Source organism: Cannabis sativa, chromosome X, assembly GCF_029168945.1.
Source record: "Cannabis sativa cultivar Pink pepper isolate KNU-18-1 chromosome X, ASM2916894v1, whole genome shotgun sequence".
NCBI classification, from domain to species: domain Eukaryota; kingdom Viridiplantae; phylum Streptophyta; class Magnoliopsida; order Rosales; family Cannabaceae; genus Cannabis; species Cannabis sativa.
In genome coordinates, this window is record NC_083610.1 from 5,402,361 (window position 1) to 5,428,140 (window position 25,780).

The following is a 25,780-nucleotide window of genomic DNA, read 5'->3' on the forward strand; positions in this document are numbered from 1 at the left end:
GTAACACCAAATTTGGTGTCTCTTTGGAGATGCTCTTAGTATAATTAATATACAAAAAATTTAGCAATAACAAATTTTGTATTAAGCCTCACCCATTTAGGACTAGCTAGTGTGAAGAAATATAATTTAATACTTAATATCTAATTATAATAAATATGTAATATATATTTTAAAGAACCAATAATTATAAAGAATAGGAATATCAATTTCAATCATCAAATCTCATTAATTTTGGAGAGAAAAAAAATACATTACACATATATTAGTTGTGATCATAGTTATCTAGCACATGCAACTTTGGACATATATTTTACATTAAATTAAGATTAATAGTATTAGTAGATTCCATCATTGTGTTTTGAATAACAATAATCTTCTTAAGAAGAGAAGTGATTGTAGTAAAGGAGGGTCTTTTAGAAGGATCTCCATTCCATGATTGGCAAATCAAGTCAATAACTTCTCTAATAATAATATTATCATTCTTGTCTTCAACTAATCTTGGCCTTAGATTTCCTTCTACTACTTCCATGGCAATCTAACACAATATATTCAATATCAATAATTAGTTATATGATCATATTTTGATATTATTTTTTTATAATAATAATTCAAACATACAATAATATTTCATTAATCTTAACTACACAATTAAATTAAAAGTTTATGCTCTCTACTTAAAATTATGAATGGTTAATATTTAATACACATTATAACTTCACAAGTGGCTGAGTCAGCCACACGAATTTTATGGGGGCAAAAGAATTATTTTGATAAAAAAAAAAGCACTAATAAAAAAATATTATTTTTATTAGAGAAAAAATATAAATTTCACGAAGACAATTAAATATATGAGAATTAATATAAAAAATATACAAATAAAAATGAGAAATATAAATTTATAAAGGTAAAATGAAAATATATGGTGACAAAAAAAATTGTAAGGGCAAAAATGCAAATATCCAAAAAATTAATACAATAATTATTAAAAGTTGAGAAGAATCATGTGCTCTTTGCGCTTTATAATTGTGCCCTTTTTGAGTGTGTATGTATCTAGTATTAGTCATTTTTTAAATAAATTTAATTATACTAAATAAAATATTTTTGCAAATTTAATCACACATAATTAAAGTTATAGTTATATAAATGAATAATTAATGTTTATTATTAATTATTTCACGAATTTTAATAATTGAGATCATGATAGAAAGAAGAATTTATTTTTCTCTTATTAGGGTTAATAGTAATGTTTAGAGAGTTATAATGTTATTTTTGAATAATTAGTTATACTCTATCAACATATTTTGTGTTACACTAAAATGACCCTTTCTTTTCTCAGAAGAATAAATATTATGGTCTTAAAATATAAGTGACTCTATTTGGACTTAATATTTTAAAAAATTATTATATTTCTGTTAAAAAGTAAAAACTAATAAAAATTATCATATATTTTGTGGGATAATGCCAATAAATGTATTCCTACCACTATACCACATGATATGTGTTTGTTTCTTCATATCTATAATTCGCTTCTTAAAAAGTTATTTTGGTATAATACTCCCTATCTATTTCGACATCTAAGAAAAAAAATTATTCTTACTTTTTTTCATAATCACATGTAGTTTAGTTTTTTAAGAATACATATAAATTTTTAGAAAATTCCTAATAAACAATATTTTAGTTTTAGAGGTATACCAAAATGACCTGTTTAGAGGGTTTACTATACAAGGTCGGCTCAAGGGTGGGGTAGCATGGGCTCATGTCATCCCCCATCTTAGCCTAAAAAATCCTTTAAAAAAGGGGTAAGTTGAAAAATGCCTCTTTTATTCATCAATTAATCAAATTTACCTATAATTTTATATTTATTTGAAACATACCTCTTTTTATATGTATTGTACCCAAAATACCCTTACATAAGAGAATCACATGCAGAGTATCTTGAAGTGACAGGGGCAAAATTGGTACAATATTTAAAAAAATAGGTAAAAATGATAGATTTTAAAAAAGAAGGTAAAAATAAAAGAGGACAATATAAAAAGGGTATAGAGTGTAATTTCCTCTTTAAAAAATGCCTCATTTTTTTTTATAATACTATTTAATATTTTTACTATTATTTATTAAAAAGTATGACTTTTTTTTTAAAAAAAATACTTAATTTATTTTTTAAGATACTACATTTAATATTTTATTTAGAAAAAAGGTCCAATTATATTTTTAAAATACTATACTTAAGATTTTTACTACTATATCAGGTTTGGCCCTAGGCATAGGCAGATTAGGCCTTTGTCGTACCTAGGGCCCACTAAGCCCAGAGGCCCAAAACTTTGATTTCCTTTTGAAAATATACAAATTTTTTGTTAATGATTTTGAAAAATACAATATTTTTTTAAACAAAGGCCTAAAAATAGTTTTTTCTTTCTTATGGTCCACTAAATTTCAGGACCGACCTTGCACAATATACAATATATATATATATATAAATATAGGAAAACTTACAAAAATACTGGAATTTGGGTTAACTTTTACAAAAATACTGTCACACGGAAATCTTTTCAAAAATACTGTGTTTTAATAAAACACCAGTAAAACACAAAGCAGAACAACTCAAAACAACAGTAGAACACCAGTAAAACACTAGTAGAACACCAGTGAAAACTTAACACTGTATACTGCAGTATGAAATTTATAAAAAAACACAGTAAAAAAGTAAAAAATACCGCCTGGCAGTATTTTTGTAGAAAAATAGCAAAAGTTAGTATACCATGTAAATTTCCCTAAATATATATATATGGAACACTTCTTAATGGGTAATACCCATTGATGGGAACTAAAAAAAATTAATAAGGTAATAATCCAATAACCTTTTTATGGAAAGTTTCTAAAAATTATTTTTTTTTTAAAAAAAATATATATTTATTTTTTATAAAATTGGAAATAATAATTACAACTAATAATTTGAAAAAAAAAATTATAAATTTTTTTAAAAAAATTAATTAAAATTACTACTTTATTATTTTATGAAATTATGAGTTTATTAATAATTTATTATTGTAAAAGTAAAAATCATTTACATGTATATTAATGTGTTTTTTTTATTAGAAGAATAGGAGCTTGATTGTGGAATCCAATTGTCTTAATATTATTCATATTCTTAAAAATAAAACGCTACAATACTTCTTAGTTCTTACTTAGGCTATCATTGTTAAAAAAATATTATTACCATCCAATGATTTTTTTGATATTACCATGAATCATTCTCCTAGAATAACTAATGATGTGTTGCTCATTATTTATATTTTTAGGATTGGAATATGTTAATCTTGTCTAGGGGTCAAATATAATTTTTTTGTGCTAAAATTCTTGTGTTGGCAATTGCCATTATTCAATAATGTTTATGACACTTTTTTCTTCTTTCATTTTTTTTTTGTTAAAATTTTCTTCATTAGTTTTGTTCTTATAGATTTGGTAAGCTTAAGTATTTTTTAAAAAATAAAAATATATAAATAATTGTTAATTATTATAAAATTAAAGATTTTAGGTTTAAAAAAAATCTTATACATTTTATGTGTATTACAGTTTAAAGCTTAAAATTATTATTTTTTTATTTTCAATAATGCAATTTAGAATTCTAGTATGAAATTTTTTTATAAAAAGATAAATATACACTTTTTTTCTTTTTAATCTTTAAAATGATTTTTATTAAAAAAAATAGTTTGTTAATTTTTTTAGTTGTGTTTTATTTTTTAAATAACAATTCCATTTATAAATTTTTTATTTCTATTAATAGTTTTATCTATTTTAGGAATATAGAGAATAACAAAATAGGAAATATTAATTTTTTAATATTTAATTAATGATTATAAATATCAACCATTAGATATTTGATCCAAATTCGTCAAAGAATAAAATACCCATACATGGGTAATACCCATTAAGGCATACCCATATATATATATATATATATATATATATATATAAACTCAATTAAATTTTTGGTGGAAGACTCCGATTGGCTTGAGAGGAGCGATATAAATTATATAATAACCCTAAACTTTTGGACACATTAGATTTGACCTAAAATTGTTGTTTTATTATAGGTATATTTGGTTTGCAGAGAAGTACCTGAGCAGGACCATAATGGATTTGGATGTAAGGATATTCTGTTGTAATAAGTTCATTCATAATGATACCAAAGCTATAAACATCACATTTTTCATTATATGCTTCGCACTTTATAACTTCTGGGGCCATATACACATAAGTACCTAAAAAACATACATAAATTTCAAATATCAATACTACACCAACACATAAGACAATATTTTAAAAACAATATATGCTAACTTTATAATATGACAAGTAGCTAGGGTTTTTTTTTTTTATTTCTTCCAAATTATGGATTTTGTAAAATTTTGTTATTGAATATTTTTGTGTGGTGAGAATTAAAAAATGGGTTAATTTTCTCTATTTCGTCTGTTTTTGTAACCGTTTGTTGATGTGACTTGTACTTATAAAATAGACGGAATATAATAGAAGAATATTTTTTTAGAAATTTACGGAAAATACTTAAAATGGGACTTTTTATGTATACTAGGGGAAAATTACGTGCATATGCACGTATGGTTAATTACGATTTTAGTGGATTTAATGTGAGTTGCTATGTGGATATTTTTAGTTACGATTTAAATTGTTCCGTTAGTTGCTATGAGATTTTTATGTAAAATTCTGTAAAAATAATAAAAAAGAAAAAAAACTATTTTGATTTGTAAAAATAAAAAAAAAAATCCTCGTATATATATATTATAATTTGTAGGGACACGATTTTGTCCTGTGATATAATTTCACGGAATGGATTTCGTGGTACATTAAATGGGTCTCAATGTTAGATTGGTAGGAAAGCTGGATATATTATATATTAAACTAATTATGTGAAAAGTTAAATGTTTTTTTTTTATTTTATTTATTTGATTGGTTTTGCAGGGAAGCCAAGTTCATCTGGAGAACATAGAAGACAAAGCCACTGCAAAAGCTAACTTCAAGTCGATCAATAGAGAGGTATATACATACATCTATATGTTCACATATATATTTCTTTGAATAATAGACTAAATAAGTCTCTGGAGATGATCAATAGCGAGGAATACATAAATATAAAAAGTTCTTGATGAAGCTATGTTCTTCGAGTGATAATGATTAATGAAAGGAACCGACAACAAGCACCTGGAGATGATATAGTGTGGGAGACAATGCAAATTATAAATGTTTTCAGGAATGAGTGCTTTAAATATATAGCCGATAATAGTGTGGGAGTCGGAGACAATGCAAATCTCAATTTTCACGAAACAAACTTATAATAGCATACACGGAAGCTGAAACAAATTAAATCCAAATTATTTCAATTAGCAAACTCAAGGAAGCAAGTGTTAGACGGTTGGAATTCTATAACCATCTTTACAGAGCGTGGTCTATATTTTCACTATCGAACCATACAAATTAATCGAACACAAAAATAAATTGTTTAAGTATATATGGAGAGAAAGATTACCAATTTCTAGGAAATGAATTAGGAGGTCTTGAAATCACTAAAGTCGCATTGGTGCCGTCAGAAAGAAAGAGTTGAGGGAGGGAGGGAGGGAGGGAGAGGCCGGAGCTGGGAGATGCTGAGTGCCGAGAAGGGGAGAGAGATGAGTGAAACGGAGAGAGAAGGGTGGTGGAGATCGACGCCGGCAATAGCAGCCGAGAAGAGAGAGGGAATCGTGGAGGGTGAGAGTGAGACGCAGAGAGAGAAAATTACAGTAATTTGCCGCAGCTTAATAAAAAATTTGTTAGAGAGATATATGGTAAGATGATTTTTTTAATTTAAAAAGAAATTATTAATATTTAAAAGATTGTTTAATTAATTGGGTTAATTATTGGGTTTATTTGTTAACGGGAGATCAATCGTTAAATTTAACAGAATATTTTGTTAAACCAAGAAATGCCGTTAGATAGGCACTTTTAATATATAAAGATATTTTGATGATTTTTTTTAAGTTTTTCACTTATTTTTTACACATTGTTTCGTAATAGTAACTTGAAAATAATAAAATAATAACACTCCGTATATTTATAAAAAAATTAAAATTTGTAAATTTGTAATTGTTATAGTTTTATAAATGTTATTTTCTTCGTTAAGACTATAAATTTTAAAGGGCGAAACTCATGTTGTTATAGATTATATTTGGAAAGAATTTTGTTCTTGAATTGGTCTCGGTGTGGGAAATGTATTATACTATACATTACTATCATATACACCGACACCGAGACCAGTTTCAAGAACGAAATTACATCCGAAACCTATATATATAAATAAATAAGTAAAATATAATTAAATATAACTCACCTGTATCACCAGAGAGAGCCATTTCTTCATCTCTCAAAAACCTAGCATGACCAAAATCCCCAACTCTAACATGCAAATCATTGTCCAAAAAAATATTACTGGGCTTTAAATCTCTATGGATCACTTTGGGCCTTTGCTCATGTAGATACTGCATTGCCTGGGCTATTTCCAAGGCTCTAGCAAGTCTCAAGCCCAATGAAGGAACAGGCCCAGGTCTTCTCGTTGTCATCGGCTGTTTGGGCCTGCCGCCCGGCCCATGAAGCCACTCCTCAAGCGTCATGGTCAAGAGCTCCGTCACAAACCACGCGCGATTGGGCGGGTCGAAACACGCGCCCGTTAGTTGTAACACGAAACGGTGTCGTTGCTTAGCTAAAGTCTCGATTTCTTGGGCGAAGAAAGTCACGGCCTTGTCGTTGGAGGTGAAGAAGTGTGGGTTTATACATTTGACTGCCACGTCAGATCCTCGCCATGTTCCTCTGTAAATATTGGCCGTACTTCCTTCCCCTATTTTCTCGTGTAATTCAATCTGATCCGTTGATAATTATTTATTTATTTATTAATTAATACATACGTATAATATAAGTAGAAAAAAAATAATGCTTTGATAATCTATATATTGTAATTTTTGTAATTGTCATTACTAAATTAATAAATTGCTACAAATGTAATGAGGATTAGGGTTTTTCGGTAGATCATTATTTGCTTTTGCATATGGATGAATTTTTTAGTCAATTTTTTTATGATCTGGGTAAGTTAAAAATAGGATCTCATAGAAAAGAACTAATATAAATATAATGTATAATAAACACATAATTAAAAAATTTAAAATGCACCCCTATCAATTTTGATATATGAGAGAAATTTTTAGTTTAATTTTTTTTTCGTACTCGTGTACGTTGTAGTTATTTATTAAAACATTCTACAAAAATTTAAGAAATTCATAAAAATTTAACACGCCGAAAATAGAGCTAAATGCAGTTTATTGCATACGTGACTATTTTATTTTATACGAATGTGAAATAGCCTGTTTGAACATTGCTTTCTATATTGTAAATTATTCTGAATTTCTCAAAATTTACAGGATCATGTCTTAAATAACTATAATGTACATGATTATGAAAAAAAATTGAATAAAAAATTCTCCTAAATGTCGAAACAAATAAAAAATACATTAATGAACTCTTTTCAAAAAGATGTGTTGTAGAAACATCCTAAATATATTCTTTTTTAAAAAATACATATATTATTATAATCACATTAAAAGATGTATTAATATATGGATATACTAGCCCTCCAAAATAAATTTAGCTCAAGATGAATGAGTAAATTCATGCATGATTATCAACACAAATAAAACTACATAACATTCAGGGTCGAATTAGGAAAAAAAATAATTTTTCAGTCTTTCTTTAAAAAAAAATATATTATATTTTTTCAAATCAGTAAAAAATTTATATAATTTTGAAAGGGAAAGATTTTTCTTTTGGCCCATAAATTAGGTGAGTTCTAAGCACATGCCTAGTCTGCCTATGTCCAAAATCGAGCCTGATAACATTAATATTATACATACTTATCTCATATATATAATATGAAATATTTTATACCCTAAAAACAAGAAAAATATCAAAAACTTACATATTACTATAACATATTATAATGTATGTACCTCACGTGGAGCAATGTACCATCCGTTTCGATTTGCTGTGTCAACTAGGGCAACTAGTTCGGAGTGGTGTTGCAATGTAGGATTTCTTCCAGGAGGAGAAGGGGGAGGATCATTGTTTTGTATAATAAGGTCTAAAAATCCATTTTCTTGTGCTATTTGAAGACAATGTTTCAAATAATCTTGTGTTCTTTCCATTCTTTTCTTGTATGTGAATTGAAGTTCCTTGTGCTTTTGGACTTGTCTTTCTAGGTCTAACACCTTTAACATCCGCAAACACATTAATAAGTTATAAGGATATTTTTTACAATACATTTATATCTGTTTCAGTATTTGATATAATTTTTTTAGTATATTTTTTTTTTATGATCGTCTACATTATAGATATTTAAGACATTTATAAAAAAATTAGATTAAAAAATTCTCTCAAATATTAAACAGATCAGAGGTACATCAATGAACCCTTTTAATTGTTAAGAGTACTTGGTAAAATATAAATATATATTTTTAATAATTATGCGATAGGAAAATTATCTTGTAAAAAATCTCTATAGAAAGTGACAACACAAACTTTTACAATTTTCACTCATACTAATTTTTGTTTTGTTGGGCTTTTAAAATCGTATTAACGCCCTCTTGAGTAAGTTGGCCCTTGATATAAGCTTAGTAATTTAAGGTTATTTTGGTAACATTGTATTCAGTTATATTGTATTGTATAATATTATATTAAATTATGTTTTATATTATATAATATAGTACAATATAATATGACATACCAAATCATCTCTTAATCATGAAACTTGTGCATTTCAATAAAAAAAAAGTCATAAAATTTGGTTTTATTTTAATAATATGATTGTTAATAAGGTTTATAAATTTTTCAACTTGACATTAGTACATTAGTTTTTGTTCGATGTCCTATTTCGCTTTTCTAGACATTTCGTATTTTTTAAAATAGTACAAAATAGACCATTAACTCAAATTTTGTCTTTTTTTTTTTAAAAAATAATTAACCTGAAGCTATAGTTTTAGCATGAACAGATGCAAAAAATATAACTAATTTTGTCATAATATATTAAGGTCAAATTATTATTAAATTTTAATTTGACAAAAATTAAATCTAGAGTCTATTTTTTATACTATATTAAAAAACATAGATTCTGAACTGTCATGTCATTTAAACAAATAGTCTAATTGGTAAATTTACCCTTATAATATTCGACAACTCACTTAAAAGTGCTCTCGAATTGACGTATCATCTTCCAATTAATCGATAACTTACAAAAAGTAACTATTCGACAATTCTTATAAGTTTCCGACCAATTAGACGGTGACACATCTTTTTAAATAGAGACTTTTAAAATATTTTTTTAAAAAATTATAAACTAAATACAACCTACATATCACACTAGGACTAGTATAGACCTTATAATAAGGCTACTTAATTTACAAATTAAGCCCACCACCACAACTCTTATGACTAGTCTAGTAGTGTATATATGAAAGCCCATCTATACACTTTGCTTTTATACATTTTTTTTATCTTTCTTTTTCTTTCCAAACACTCAAAAAAGTGAAGAACAACTCACTATAGAACAACAAAATAGTCCTTCCCTAGTCTTGATCTTCACCCAAGAAAGAAAAAAAAGCCTACAGACAAAATTCAAAAAGTTGGTCCATCGAATCTACTTTTATTTCACTCTCAAAATTTAAAATTTATTTATTTATTTATTAAAAAATAAAAAACACTTTATTTTTCAAAATATATTAATATTTTTTTTGGCATGCTTGAATTAAATGTGGTACAAAAATTTGTACACTAGCTATGCATACTTTTTCCGAAATTTTGAAAATTGCAAAAAATTTTGGTTTTCATATTCACCTAATTAATAAATACACACACTCTCATGAACCCTAATTTTGCATGCATGCACATAATTACTATAGATAGTACTCCTCTCTTGTAGTGGTCCAAAAGTTTGGTTATAGACAAAGAAAAAATCATCAATATTTAATAATTGAATTTAAATATTCCTACTAAAGTCTATAAAAGAAAATGTGGTCCAAATTTTTTTTAAAAAAATTTACCTTATGATTGAGTTTGGAGATTGAAGGTTCCTCCCGACGTTGGTCGGTGGAAACGATTGAACCCATTTCGAAGCACTTGTTAAACCCTAGAAAACATCCGCCACTAGCTGACTGTGGCTGGATGGCGGCGGTTGTGTCAGATCGAGAGGAATTCTCTAATTCGTCGTGGTGGTGGAAGAAGGACTTCTTGAACATGACTTTTTTGATCAAATGAAGAGGATTGGGGAAAAATTAATGAAGTGATAATATTGGGGATTATATATAATAAATAATAGTTTTGTTACTTATTAGGTCAAATAAAATACATTTTTTGGGCGTTATTTTTAATATTAATTGTTAGGGTTTGATGGATTCAAGGGGTTCATATATATATATGATTATAATATTTATTGTTCTATAATCTTAAAATATATATAGGCGATATTGTCAATGAAAGATTTTTTTGTTACTTTGGGATTTGTATTTATTATTTGAGAAATAAGTGAAATAATTATATATATATATATATGTTGATATATATATGTATATTATATTCTACACAATTAGGTGAAAAATTATATATATTGGCTTATTGGACCACATGCAATGCCCATATTTTCATGTTGTGGTCCTATATATATGTATATGAATATACGAAGTATATATATTGGTCTAAAAATAGCTAAAAAGTCAATGAATTAATATCAAAATTTGAATTGGTCAATCTTAATATTGTTTATAGAAAAAGAAAAAAAATATATATTTATGAATTTCGATGAAGTGGTTTGCAGAAACATCCTCTTTTCGATCATTATTATATTTCTATGTATAAATGAAAGTAGTGGTTAATTAGTAATACTTAGTATGGCAAATTAAAAACAAATCCTAAGAAACTATTTTTATTTTATTTAATTTAATTAATTTTATTCTAAGAAATAAATTAATTTTAATTTGGTGATTAGTAGTTGATTATAATAATGTAAGGAATAGGTTTTTATATACATTATTGACTAAACAACAACTATAATTTTAGTAAGGTGCAATCAAAGTTTTACAATTGGTACATAGATAATTTTTTTTTTTTAGAAAGTGCTTAAAAATAAATCGGTGAGAAGTTTAGATAGAAAACGGACAATATATTATATATATTATGCATGTTACATGTATATATATTTTCACTACAAATTTTTTTACTTTTAGTTATAATAAAATTTGTGATTAGAAATAAAAAGTTGTTGCGATTAAAAGGTCCGTGACTAAAAATATTAGTCACAAAAATTACAATTCTTTGTTGTGACTAAATATACTGTGACTAAAGCTAAATTAGTGATAACTTATATCTTATTACTATATTTTAAATAATTTTTTATTGTGACTAAAAGTTAAATTTAGTTAAAAATAAATTATGGTATGACTAAAAAGAAAGGTGACTTTGATTTTTTTTCTTTTGTATTGCTTATACATACTAATATGATCGATTAATTTGCAACATTTAATTATCCTCTATTTGGATTTCGAATTTTAGAATGAAAAGAGGGAATGAATTTGTCTATTTATTTATTTATTTAACTTAGATTAATTTAAACAAAAATTAAGAAATTCTTTAGAAAAAAACAAAACTAGAACAGGAATATACTTAGAATTATTATATATATTCAAAAAAAAAAAAGGTTGGTACTTTTTTAAAAAAAAAAATTAAAATGAATTTCCTTAGAAAAACAAAAAAAAAAAAGTTTTTTAAATAAAATTTTAAGAAATATATTTCTCAAATTATTTCTTTCAGTATATTTCAATCACTAAAATTTTTTCATTTAATTAAAGGGTTAATACTAGTTTAGATCTTGTATTTTACAAAAATTACCGATTAGACTCTCTGTATTTTTAAATGATAAAATAAATGCTATATTTTCGAGAATAGAACAAATATATAAGACTCTCTAAGCTCAATTTTCAATAATATAACCAACTTAATTCATAATACAAATAAATACAAAAAATATAATCAGTTTTGTCATAATACCTTTATATTGAGTTATTATAAAATTTTATTTGGACAAAAAACTAAGATATTATATTTTAAAAAAATACAGAGTCAAATTTATCATTTAATAAAACAGATAGTACAATTAATAACTTTTATAAAATACAAAATTTAAAATAACATTTGTCCTTTAAAATCCAAAATCCAAGAAAGTATGAAAGCATTATATATGATTTTTTTGAACTCTTGATTTAAGCTATTATAGTACTAATAATATTTTTTTAGGAAAATTATATACTATTTTTTTAATCTTTTTTTCCTTTCAAATTTACGGTTTGGGTTTCTAAAGTGGTGTTGCAGCGCTAATTGCAATAGGAATTTCTATACGATTTTTCGTTGCAATTTAGGTTGTAGCGGTAGTTGCAATAGAAATTTTTATGTAGAACTCAGTAAAAATGTAAAAAAAAAAAAATTATTTCGAAGTATAAAAATTAAAAAATCCCTACTTTTTATTATTATTTTTTCCTCAACAAACTATATTAATTTTACTTGACCTTTTTTTCTTCTTTCTTTTAGCCCCACTTTTTTTAATGGACTATCTATAACTATAAAAACCCTAATATGTGGATAATGAGATAGAGATGAAATTTATTGAGTAGTTATATACTTACTATAATAATAGGTTGAAAGGGCACATCAATAGGGTTTGGTTTCCTTTTATCAATAGCTCACTAATTACCTTTCTTATTCAAATTAAATGTTCTTAATTACTTAACTAAGATATGGCTGTGGTATAGCTATATTATAAATATATAAATTAATACATTCATTTATTATTTATATATTTATATATATATTTATAGTACTACACCACAAAATCATTAGTAGCAAAAAACAATAATGTCACACAAAATGCAAACACTATAATGGGTTGTCTCTATAACTAATATATACATATATCATTTTCAAAGAAGATAAGATTTCACATTGCCCCTTTATTGTAGAAATTAAATTGATAAAAAGAAGAAGAAAGAAAAGGAAAATAAAGATGCTAATTAAGGATGATCAAGTTATGTGTTATAAAAAAATCACTTGCATATGTTAATAAGAAAAAAAAAATGCAAAAGGGAAGTTATTTAGGTTGTTTGACCATATTTTTAGTTGTATAAATGATAAATATTAAAATGCGATCGAACGATGGGATCAACGGAAGAGACAGAGTGATGGAGAGAGATGATCGACAAAAAGTATTTTTAAGCAACGAAAAGTATCAATGACAACGAGAGAAAGAGACAATATGATGAGCATTGTTGTGATTTTAAGATCTGGAACTTAATTATACAAATAGTTAAAATTTATTTTTCTAGTAGTGATTAATAGTCACGAGTGAACCTGTATAGAGGCAAGCGTGGGCAACTCTTAATAGAGTTAGTTCCAGATTACTAATATATGAATAGGGATCTTAACATATGGCAGCTTAAGTCATAGCACAAGACTGTCTATATTAAAAGATTCTTTTTTTTATTATCCCTTAATATATATAATGTAATAAATATTTTTTTTATGATGTACATAATAAATATTCATAAGAGTAAATATGCACTTACAAAAAGAATAAAAAAAATTGATAAAATCTTGTAATCTTAATAGCCATGATTTTAAATTTCTTGTCTATTAAAAATATTGATCGATAATTTTTTTTGTTTTTTAATAAAAGACTTAATTTTAATCTTTACCGCCAAATCGCTATGTGTAAAAATAAAATATCATATATAGAATAATAAATAGACTATTCTTTTCATAACCAATTAATTTTTTAAGATAGAATCTCGTACAAATTAACCACACCACTTCCAAATTTTAAGTTTGTCACTATATATAATATGATATCTCTCATATAATAATTACTTAATAAATTAGGTGTTATATATATAGAGAGCTTAAATATAGGTAGTTAATTAATTAGCTAGGGTTTGCTCTTATTTTTATTCTTATAATCTCTCCCCACCACAAAAACAATTGAATATTAATATTAATATCCTTTTATCTCATCGATCATAATTAATTGCTACTACCAACTTCCCCACCAATATACCTACTGTACACTATCTTAATTAATTAATGTAATTAGCTAATCAAATGATTAATATATTATTTTAACCCTAATTAATAACAAATTAATTAATTATACTAGTTCAATCTTAACCTCATCTTTATTAATCAACTTTTTATTTCACTAAAAAAATATTTTAACTTTAAGAGACTATAGTTCAAACTAAAAGCATCCAGTTAGGAAATCATAAATTATTAATAGTAATTAGTACCCTATATATAACTACATTTTTAATATTGAATAATTAGTTAAGAATCCACCACAACTTATAAATAAATAATTTTGTTGGAAACTTTTGTAGTAGAATCTGTAAACTTATATTTGTTTCCGCATCAGAATAACTTTTTAAAATATTGTAGCTATTTAAAATTATTGATAAAAAAAAAAAGATTATTGATCGATTTTTAGAAAATTATACAATGTCAAGAATAAAGTTTAAATAATTACTTATATCATGTATAAGAAAAATAATCTCACGAGTAATAAAATATGTAAATCTTATTTTTCGATATTGTAAATTACTTAGAGTTTTTTAAAAGTTTACACATGAGACTCTAAAAAATTATAACTTACCATATCATTAAAATAAATAGATTATTTTTTTTTTCGAATGCCAAAATAGATAGAAATGTAAAAATACCTAATTATAGTAGTGCAATATAGTGAAAGTTCTTATATATTTTTTTTAAAAGTTACTTTTTCTTTTAAGTGGGTTCGACATATTATAGCTAATTAATAATCTAATTAAATTGATTGGACATTATCATTAAGTCTACTCTAACAAAAATGATCTCTTCTTTAGCATGTGTTTATTTATTTATTTTATTTATTATATGTCATGCATGTTTTTTTTTAAAAGAAATAATGTCAAACATGTTTAATTAATTAGAGAATTGTTAAAAGATATTATTGATGTATAATATTTTAGTTTCATATACAACTATTAATATGATTAAGTATTGAATCCTATATAACTTAAAAAATTAATTTTTAAAAAATATCGCTACCAATTATAAAATGTTACCTATAAAAATACTTGTTTAATTAATACATATTTATATAAATTAAATATTGAGTTGGTATTATAAGTGTGTTCGAGGCACATTAGTTGTTCTCAAAAGTCTTCCTATTTCGGCTGGTAAAAGGCCACATTAATTATATATATCGATATTAGTAATTACAGTGTTCATATACTGAACCCTAACCCTAATCCTAATCATATAGGCTTAATTACATTTTATATATATGTAACTTGAATGATGTGTTTGGGTTTTAATTATTAATATTTTTCAGAAAAAAATAATTAAAAGTAGATTAATGAATTCATAACTTTTTCTTTTTTTGTTTTTTTTGTATAATTTAATAGATGAATATGAATTTTTTCTGGTGTAAAAAAATCATAATATATATATATGTATATTTTCACATTAGGGTAAGAGAGATTTGAATATGGGTAATAATGCACACCAATTTCATTAAGTATATATGGACTTATATTATATAAGAAAGTAATTTATTTTAGAAAAAAATATAATTTATGTTATATAGAGATAGACAATAAATTTTTTTTTATCAAAGAAAAAAAAATTCATTGATCAACCTCTTTTAATTTTGCACTATATATTCTTATTGAGAAGGGTAAATATTATTTTGGACCTTGTGTTTTACAAAAATTACTAATTGGACCCTCTGTTTTGTTAAATAACAAAATGAACTATGTATTTTCTAAAATTGTACAAATATGACACTGAACTGATTTTTTGTCAAAATAAAACTTAATAATAATATAGAGATGTTATGACAAAACTGATTACATTTTCTAGATTTGTTCGTGTTAGAATTTGTCTTAAAGTTGGTTATATTAAAAAATATATTTTTTTTTTGAAAATTGAGCTTATGGTTCTATTTTTACTATTTTAAAAAATATAGGGTCTATTTTGTCATTTAATAAAACAGAAAATTCAATTGATAACCTTTACAAAATACAGAGTCCAAATGTATTTACCCTGAGACTTATCAAGTTCTATCTTAAATTTAATTGATAATAAGTGAAGATGTCTACTCTATATGTTCTTATAGAGGGTACTAGCTATCTGTATATTTGCAGATCGAGAGGATTACCTGTCTGCAAGAGATATGACTTTGATATTATGTTGAGAATCATGAGTTCCATCTCAAAACTAATTGTTAATAAGTGGAGTAACTCATATTCTTATACGTGGCTCAATATTTTACTATTTATTCCATGTAGGGCAGTGTCTCACATTAATAATTCTACACTAAAGAATTTGTTTGATTGTCTTCACTACATACACACCACCATATAAGAATAATCTTCAAGAATACACTTATTTCGGTTGAGCCAAACGCCATTCATAGAAGCTGCAATGGCCGCGTTCACAATCAAAGCATCCCTTGCTTGCTTATAGTCAACAAGTGGGAGTTTATTGCCTGTCAAAGCATAAATCTATGTTTAGGAAGGCTTAAACGACTCCACCTGATTGCTTAAAAAACACTTATAGCTGTTGCAAAAGGTTATTGTAAAGCTTCCCATGTTGTTATATTTTGCTTACTAAAAATCTTTCTCAAGTGATAAGATTTTAATTACCAGCACCAACTATAGTCTTGATTAAGATAAATAATACTTTGAGGTAAGATAAATATGCTCTTCTAGTAGTTCTTAAACCCTAATAATACTGAGTTAATAAGCGATAGAAAATAATTTTATTATCACAATTTTAGTAATTAAAAAATCCATGCCTATATAGCACTTTTTATGAAGTGTCTAAACCCTAAATAATTTAAAATCGAGTCAAATTTAAAGTGAGACGATGGTCCCCCTACTTAAGCTCTATGTGGCTTCACCCATATATATATATGATACAAAAATTTCATTAAAAATCACCAAGAACCTAATTAAGTCTTATCTCTATATATCAATCTTATTTCTTGTTTTCGTTTCTCAATTTGGCTATTATTATCCAACTCCAATCCCCATAAAAACTCACCCTAATCCTAAATAAATCATTTCCTACATTGAATTAATAATAATAAAATAATGAAAAGCCACACATGCATTCAACAAAAAAAAAAATAATCAGTCTTGATAGGAAAGCAAGATTAAAACACAGCTTACATTATTTAAAATATAAGTAATGAAACCCAAGATATTAATTAAGCATTAATTAGCATAGCTTGATAATATTTAATTATTTCCACTTTATAATTGTGGACTAATTGTACTAAAAGTAGAAAAACCGATCATTACTATAAGTGGCATAAATTACATTTAATTAATTAATTAATTAATTATACCTTTTAATATATGTCCTAATTCCACATTAAACTCTTTAATATAATTTTACTTTTATAAAAAGCATAAAGATCTCACTTTGTATCTTAATTAATTAATGATAAATAGGTTATGAGACTAAAAATTAAAATTATTAATTATCAAACACTAGTAATGTTCATTTTATATAAATAATTAGCAGTTTTATATTTTATATACTATAATTATTAAATTAAAATATGTAATAGCTATAGAGATATTATTTTTTATATAAGTATTATTTACGTCTTTTAATATTAATTAATTTCTGAAAAATGGTTAAAACTTTTTTTTAATATATATTCTAATAAATTAGATTTATTCCGTAAAAAAATAGATTTATATATATTCTAATAAATTAATTTTTAAATAAAAAAAATTAATGACCTGAATCAATCAGAGACTGTCACAATTTACTTGACACTTAATAATTAAGTACTTACATAATTATAACTTAGGTATTATTGCCGTCTAAAATTAAATTTAAATATTTATTTACAACTTGAAATTAAATTTAAGTATTTATACCGTAATTTTTTTCACATGGCATATTATATGAGACATTTACTCAGCTTATTACAAATTTTTATAAAAAAAATCTCATATAATTAATATGTAGATACCAAAATTGAAATAGTGTGTTACAAATTTATATACTTGAATTATTTATAATTTTTTAATTTTTTTAAAGGAAATATTTATTCATATAAGAAAAGGTTTGATGATTGGGATAATAATATTCAAGGATGCACATGGTGTGAGATTCTTTTTCGTACCAGAAAAATTTCACGTATAGTATCTTAATTATTAACATATATATTCTCAATCAATCATTTATTTTATTTTTAATTAAATTTAATTTTTTAAGACATACAATTAATTGCATGTGGAATTCAAATCTTGTTATTAGTTTATAAATACATATAATAAAATTAGAATAATAATAATCTCCATATACCATACCTACCAACCCCAAATTAACACATAAAAATATATATTAGTTGATATAGAATTAATTAAGGATAATGAATATGTTCGAAGCTGTACACTTACTACTTACTATATAGTATATTCAGAATTCAAATAAATTAATGGAAAAATATAATATAATAATTAAAAAATAATCAGAATAAATATTTGTAATATGTTGTTTACTAAAATTATTTAGAAATGAAATAATAATGATTTATCTTTTTTACTTTACGAGAAAACCTAATCAAAATATTTAAATTGACTAAATTACCCTTTTGAGTTAAATTATAGTTTGTAGTTATTTTGTAAGACATATTTATAAAGGATAAAATTCTCATTATATATTTAATATTAAAAAATAAAATAAAAATAAATAAAATTCATTACCCTTAATGATATTTTTAATAAAAAAATTAGTTTTCTCTCTTTTTTTAATTTTAATAAAGTAAGTAAATAAATGTAAAAGAATAACTACCTTAATATACAAGAAACTAAAAGTAAATTGTTAATTTTACACATTTTTTTCAGGAATAATTTTACACAGATTAATTAGTAATTGGTACTTGCCCTGCCTTAAGCATAGGTGGGCTAGACCTGTGCCTAATTCAGAAGCCAAAAGAAATCCTCTTTTAAAATATGTATATTTTTTTATTGATTTTGAAAAATACTATATGTTTTTTAAATAAGGGCCTGAATTTTTTTTTATGGTCTACTAAATTTTAGGGCGGACCCATCCACCAAATTACCATTCTTTAAATATTAATCAGTTAATATTGAACTTTTAATTAATCTTTGGATTTTGAACTTATATGTAACCTAGATTTGCCCTCAATGAACTTTCCCCTTTTAAAAAAGGAATAATAATTCATGATTATAATATAACACATGTTATAATACATTTTTTATGAGTAAATTTTGAGTATTTACAGCATCACTTCAAATTTTTAGCTATCCCAATATATTTATTTCATATTTTCTCTCTCACAAATAAAATGATGAGTCACAAAACTATTTTTTTTACTGATAGATATATATGTTTATAAATTTTACTTTAATCATAGAAAAGATTAAATATGTAATATTATTGATTTTCAAATTATATTACTAGTTTAGTTTTACTCTATTAACAATATAATAGATTGTCATTTCATGATTTATAATTTAATGATGACATAATATGATGTTGATGAATTAATACTAATAAATTGTAATTTTTACAATTAATTTTTAACGATAAAAAAAGTATATAATGATGCTTTTTATTATAATTTAATTATTTCTAGTGAAATTTTATTGTAAGAAATATAATTGATTTTTCATAAATTTGTAAGGTTTATTTTTTCCTAAACTATTACAATATTTTTTAGCTTGAATGTCTAATTGAAAATTTATCAATTGAAATTAATTATGATTTAGCTACGAATCCAATAATTTATTTCCTTATAATTAAATTCGAATCTATTTAAACACCCAAATAAATATAATATGTACATTGGATAGACCTGTATTATATATATACATGCAAACCTATATATATATAGGTAGTTAGCAAACAAGATTCTAATGAAAGCTCTCTCAACCAAAAATCAGGTCACAAAAATTTTTAATGCCAGAAAATTATAAAATAATTATTGTACTTTAAGAAAAATAAATGAGGCTCTTAACTAATTAATAAGAAAGAAGGGGGTGTAGTTCATTTGGTATTTATATTATTTTTTTTGGTATTTTATTGTTATTGGTGTAATTAAGTAGTGAATTTCATATAACTTAATAAAATATATTTTAGAGAATATCGATAACCAATTAAAGCCCTACCTATAAAAGATATTGAACATTACTGGTGTTCAATAATAATATTCTATTATATATATGTATCTACTTCAATTATTTATTTTCTAGGATCACAAAATTGGTTGAGATTATTTTGTGAAGCTAATTAAAAAGTCATAATTATTTGTCTTATTATATATTAATATATTAATAGTGATCTACCCCAGAACTTAGAATTTGTTTGATTAAAATAAGGTTAAAAATTAATTAATATAAAATGTACGTATACACTTAGTCTACTCTTTTTTGTATTATTGATAAAATAAATTAAACCTCACGGTCATTATATAAAATATTTTTTGGTATAGAATACTAATCCTCGTGTAGATAAACCCTTATTTTACTACATTATAGGCAAAACATTATAAGTTCTTACAATCTTAGAAAAAATACAACCAATAAAAGAAGAGGAAAGTCTTTTACAATAGTTAACATAGTTATCAATCTCTCATTTAGCACAAACACCATTAAGAGTGTTAATAACTACACTAGACATCGACGCTTTCCACAATTACAAAATGGTGGCCCGCTCCACCACCGTATCTAGAGCCAAACAACAAGTCGCAGCCTCGCCGCAAAAGAGGTCAATGAAACATAATCTCTTATAAGTCATCACCCAGACCACCTCACCAAAGTGGTTACGACTTACGAGCAACAATCGCTAAACATATATCTTTCATCTACACACGAACATCACAATTCAGTTTGATCCAATCGAAAGGGGATGGCATATGTATAATACAATTCATTTTCGTTGGTAAGAATAACTAATTTTTATAAAATTTTAACTAATTTAATTTTAATTTTAAATACAAACTTTAAAACAACTTATTATGCTTTGTGAAATAATAAATTTCGGCATTGAAAAAAATTATTGATGTGTTGAAATTAAATATGAAAATAACGTTTTTTGAAACTTACTTTATATGCTAATAAATAAATTATTTTAGATTAATATTCAGTGTAAATTATTTGAAAATTTTTAATAGTTAAAAATTAAATTATATTTTACCTACTTATCAAAAAATAGAAATACTTCTACTCATGCTACTCGTGTAAAAAATTTGCAGCTCATAATATAACTAGGTGAGTTTTTGGCCAGAATCTAACTGTTATAATTGACTTATCATTATTACCGGAGAAAATATATCATTTATAATGATCGAGAGGTCTAATTTTATTTTTTAAAAAATACTTAAAAAAACATGTCCTATATATTGAGGGTCGACCTGAGATGAGACGAGCCAGTTGTATACTTTAGGCCTCCACACGCTCAGAGCATTAAAATTGTAAAAAAAAATTACCAGTATATAGATAAAATATTAAATAATAATAAAATAGTATTTAATATAATGGTAATTTTAAATAAAGAAGTAAAAGGCCTCAAATTTAATTTTATCTCAAGCCCATATACCTTAAAATAGACCCTACCAAATAAAATTCCAAATATTTATATAATAATTTATATAATCTTTTTATGATCTAAGATCTAAGATCTATGATCATGATCATCATCTTCTTTGCTTGTCATTACGATCTCGAATATTTCATTTTCTTTCTTTCTTTCTTTCTTTTTCACATATATATAATTGTGTGAGTGAGTGTGTATTGATATGAATGTTACATTTTTAATTAGATGAAATATCAACACTTAACGAATCCCCACTGGATTCTATCTCTCTTTTAAATCTTTCTTTCTTTCTTTTTCAGATATCAAAACTACTCTCTCACTCACTCTTTACTCACTTTTTCCTTTTCTTCTCTCTCTTTTGAACATCTCCATCTACAAGACTACAACTACACCCATACTCATATATATACACCTATATATACATATATAATTAATTAATGAGAGAATTATATCAAGTACTGCAATACACTCTTTCTTATTCAACAAAGTAATATTAGAAAAAATGTATGGTACTATACACCCATACTTAAAAGGCTATTTAGATATTCAGAAAAACTTTTAAGTGATCACATATGCTTAATTTGTAGTTTTTAGAACCACGCAAACAATAATAAATAGTTTATAGTATACCGGAAAATAAAATTTAAAAAGCTATAAATTATCATGCAAATAATAAATAATAGTCACTTATGTAATATAATATTTAAACTTTATTTTTTGTATTTTAAATTATTTAAATTTTTTGAAAAATTTAAAAATATTCTAAATAATTACAACATACACGATTACGAAAGAAATAATAAATCAAAATACTTCTTAGATACCAAAACAAATAAAAAATGATACTTAAGAGGGTCATTGATATGAAAAAAAAAATAATACAAGTAGACTAGTTTACAATTAATAATTTTTTATAATAATTATTAAATTAATATATATAAAAAAATTATTTAATTATACAAATAATAATATAATATCGTTGTATATATTTATAATTGCTTACTTATAATTTTTTAAGACCACTTGTAAATTCTCAAAAAAAAAAAAAATAATAAATAGTTTATAATAATATTAAAAATAAGATTTACATATTTTATTATTAGCACAATTATTTTTCCCTTATACTCATAGTAGGTAACTAGTAAAACTTAATTTTTAGTACTGTAAACTATTTATAATTTTTCAAAATTTATAAGTAGCTCTAAATAACTACAAGGTACACGATCATGAAAATAAAAATTAGACTAAATTTTTTTGTGATACCAAAATAGATAAATTAAAAAGATCTACCAAAACGAAAGTCTACTATATAAATTTTTTATATTTTATATATGTAATTTAGCCTTTTAATAGAATACATATTTTAAAAATATTCCATTAGTATATATTTACATAAATTTTAACTATAATATAGTTTTCTTTCAACTATAATAAATGGTATTTTTTAAAAAAATACATTATATAAGATAAAATGTTAAAATTTTGTAAATTCAGTTATTTAATTTGACCACATAAAAAGGAAAATAGAATTAATATTGGACGTATCTAGTATTTTGTATAAGTGATGTTTTATAATTATTACGATATTTTTTAAAAATTATTTTTTAAATTTATATAAAACTTGACACTTAATTACATTAATAATAATAAAAAAATTAAGTATCAATAATATTTTATTTTTTAATAATTTTCAAGAAATATATATATTTTAATTCAAAACATTAGCCACCATTTTGGACTTCTATGCTTCATAACCCATGATTGTAATCATTTCACAACATATCTCTATACAACAACATATTTAGATGCTATATAATATATGAAATATAATATACTATAACTATATTATTAATGTAATTTGCATATAAATTTTGTATCCAAAACAAACTATATTTATAAACATAAATAAATATCAATAATGAATTTTGTCATATTGTGTTAACACAAAATCAATACCATTTATATACAAAAAATAAAATAAAATATAAAGACAAGACAAATAAAAGGAGTGAAACCAAAACTAAAATTTATTTATAGAACAACAACAATCTGTCTATATTCTCTATATATACTCTATACCATAAATAACATTATTAATTTAAAAATCAACATAATTAATTTTAATAATAATTATAATTTAATTACTTAATTAATTATCGGCCAAAAGAAATGACTCGATTTTTATTATTAACACGAGTAGTTTCATACACAGGAAGCTCTTCCAAATGATCAAGCTCAAAAAGATCCGAACTTGAACAACTTGCTCCGTCGTCAAAGGCGGCGCCGCCGTCATTTTCTTCACCGGAACTAACCAAAACGACATCGTTTCCTCTCTTAACATTGTCGTTTTTAAAACCCTTTTGTTGATTTTGTCTGTACTCTTTAAGAAACTCTTTTGCCACGTCACTAACAACTCGTCGACTTTTCTCCACCGGCGCCGGCGAAGGTCCGATCTTCCACGCCGTCGGTACTCGAACCGCCGGGAAATTTTCGTCTTTTTTTTTACGGATATCTTCGTCAGGGCAGAACCGGACCGATCTCTTCTCTCTTCTACTCGCCGAAGAATTCTTGCTCAGACACGACCTTGAAAACGATGAAGCCGAAGAACACGGCGTCGTTTCATGGGTTTGTTGTACGGATTTTGATGAACTCTTCTTTCCGTTGCCGGAAGTGAAGAGAGAGTTGATGAAAGTGGCTAACTTTCCTCCCGGCGAAATGGGTTGCTTCACTTTTTTCAGATTACTGTAAATCCTTAAAGCTCTTGACTTTGACTTAATCAAAACGTCGTCGTTTTCGAGTTTAGAAGTTTCGTAAAACGTCGTCGTTTTATTCTTCTCTGTAATTCGAACCGGTTTTGGTAGTGCTGGGCCCGGGAAAGAGTTCGATGCTGACCTGGCAGGGGCATTAAAGTAAATTGAATCAGAATCAGAGGAAGAAAAACCACCGGAGCTTGAATCGGAAGAACTCGAAGTTGAACTGAAAAAAATCCCATCTTCAAATTCAGAACACTCGTTGTAATCTCTTCTTCGATTATTTCCAACTTTTTTCCCAATCCATTTATCGATTAAACAAGCTCTCCTCAACCTATCCATTTCATCTTCTTCGTTTTCACCGGCTCTGTAAATTTTCACTTTGCTCTGTTTTCTCGCCGCCATTGTTGTTTCTCTGTAAAACTTCAAATGCTGATTATCTGATTTCGTTGTTTCGGCCATCGTTGTATTATTACCTTCGTCGATCGAACGGTAGATTTTTTCCAGAAGAGTCGATGAGAAAGATGGAGTTTTTTCTCTGTATCTATACATTTCATACATATATGTAGTAAAGATTCGATTTTTTAGTCTTGGGAATGAAAGAAAAGCTCGATGATTATGTTCTGTATATATATATCTATATATAGAGAGAGCGAAGTGATTTTAGAGAGAGAAAGGCTAATGAGAACTAAACTGCACGCTGGTGAAACGAAGGGGAGAGAGAGAGAGAGCTTTTATAGAGAGAGAAAGTGAGAGAGAGTGTCTAATCACGCGCGTGCATTTCAATCCTAGCTGGAGTAGGAGCCAGGTTGTAATCTGCTGACGTGGATTTTGTTTCTATAATTATACCCCTGGTTTTATGGGAAATTGAGTTTTAGTCCCTGAAGTTAAAGTTTCGAATTTTAAACCGATTTTTTAGTTGGGTTTTTATTGGGTGTGGTTAAGGTGTATGGGAATATGTGTGGAGTCTGTAATAATAGGTGGTCCAAATGTCGGCATGAGATTCGGAACTAGCTCGAGTTAAGGGCATTAATTAGTCACAGAGGAATTTTACCTTTTTTTTTTAATTCTATTTTTAAATTTACGAATTCAACACTTATTTTTCATATTAAATTCAGTTGATGAATTTTATTGGTGGAAGAAATTGAAGATGTTATTAAATGTGCTACTTTTTTTTTTTTAAAGAAAATTGTTATGCGTCTATATAGTATATATATTTTTATTTATTTTGAAATTTAAAACAATTTTTAATTTTTTTTTTATAATTATATAAGATATAGATA

At 25.1% G+C, this 25,780-nt stretch overlaps 2 protein-coding genes across 2 annotated transcripts; both read right to left on the bottom strand.

Moving 5' to 3' along the window:
* Positions 1-212: 212 nt before the first annotated feature.
* On the bottom strand, positions 213-10,427 carry LOC115702424 (serine/threonine-protein kinase STY17-like). Its single transcript, XM_030629886.2, has 5 exons — positions 10,131-10,427; positions 8,046-8,303; positions 6,380-6,905; positions 4,120-4,262; positions 213-535 (listed from the first exon to the last, which is right to left on the bottom strand). The coding sequence occupies exons 1-5, from the start codon at positions 10,323-10,325 to the stop codon at positions 311-313; spliced, it is 1,347 nt and encodes a 448-aa protein (XP_030485746.2). The 5' UTR covers positions 10,326-10,427; the 3' UTR covers positions 213-310.
* Positions 10,428-23,756: 13,329 nt separating this feature from the next.
* On the bottom strand, positions 23,757-25,217 carry LOC115706418 (protein BIG GRAIN 1-like B). Its single transcript, XM_030634068.2, has one exon. The coding sequence runs from the start codon at positions 25,056-25,058 to the stop codon at positions 23,901-23,903; it is 1,158 nt and encodes a 385-aa protein (XP_030489928.2). The 5' UTR covers positions 25,059-25,217; the 3' UTR covers positions 23,757-23,900.
* Between the last annotated feature and the right edge of the window lie 563 nt (positions 25,218-25,780).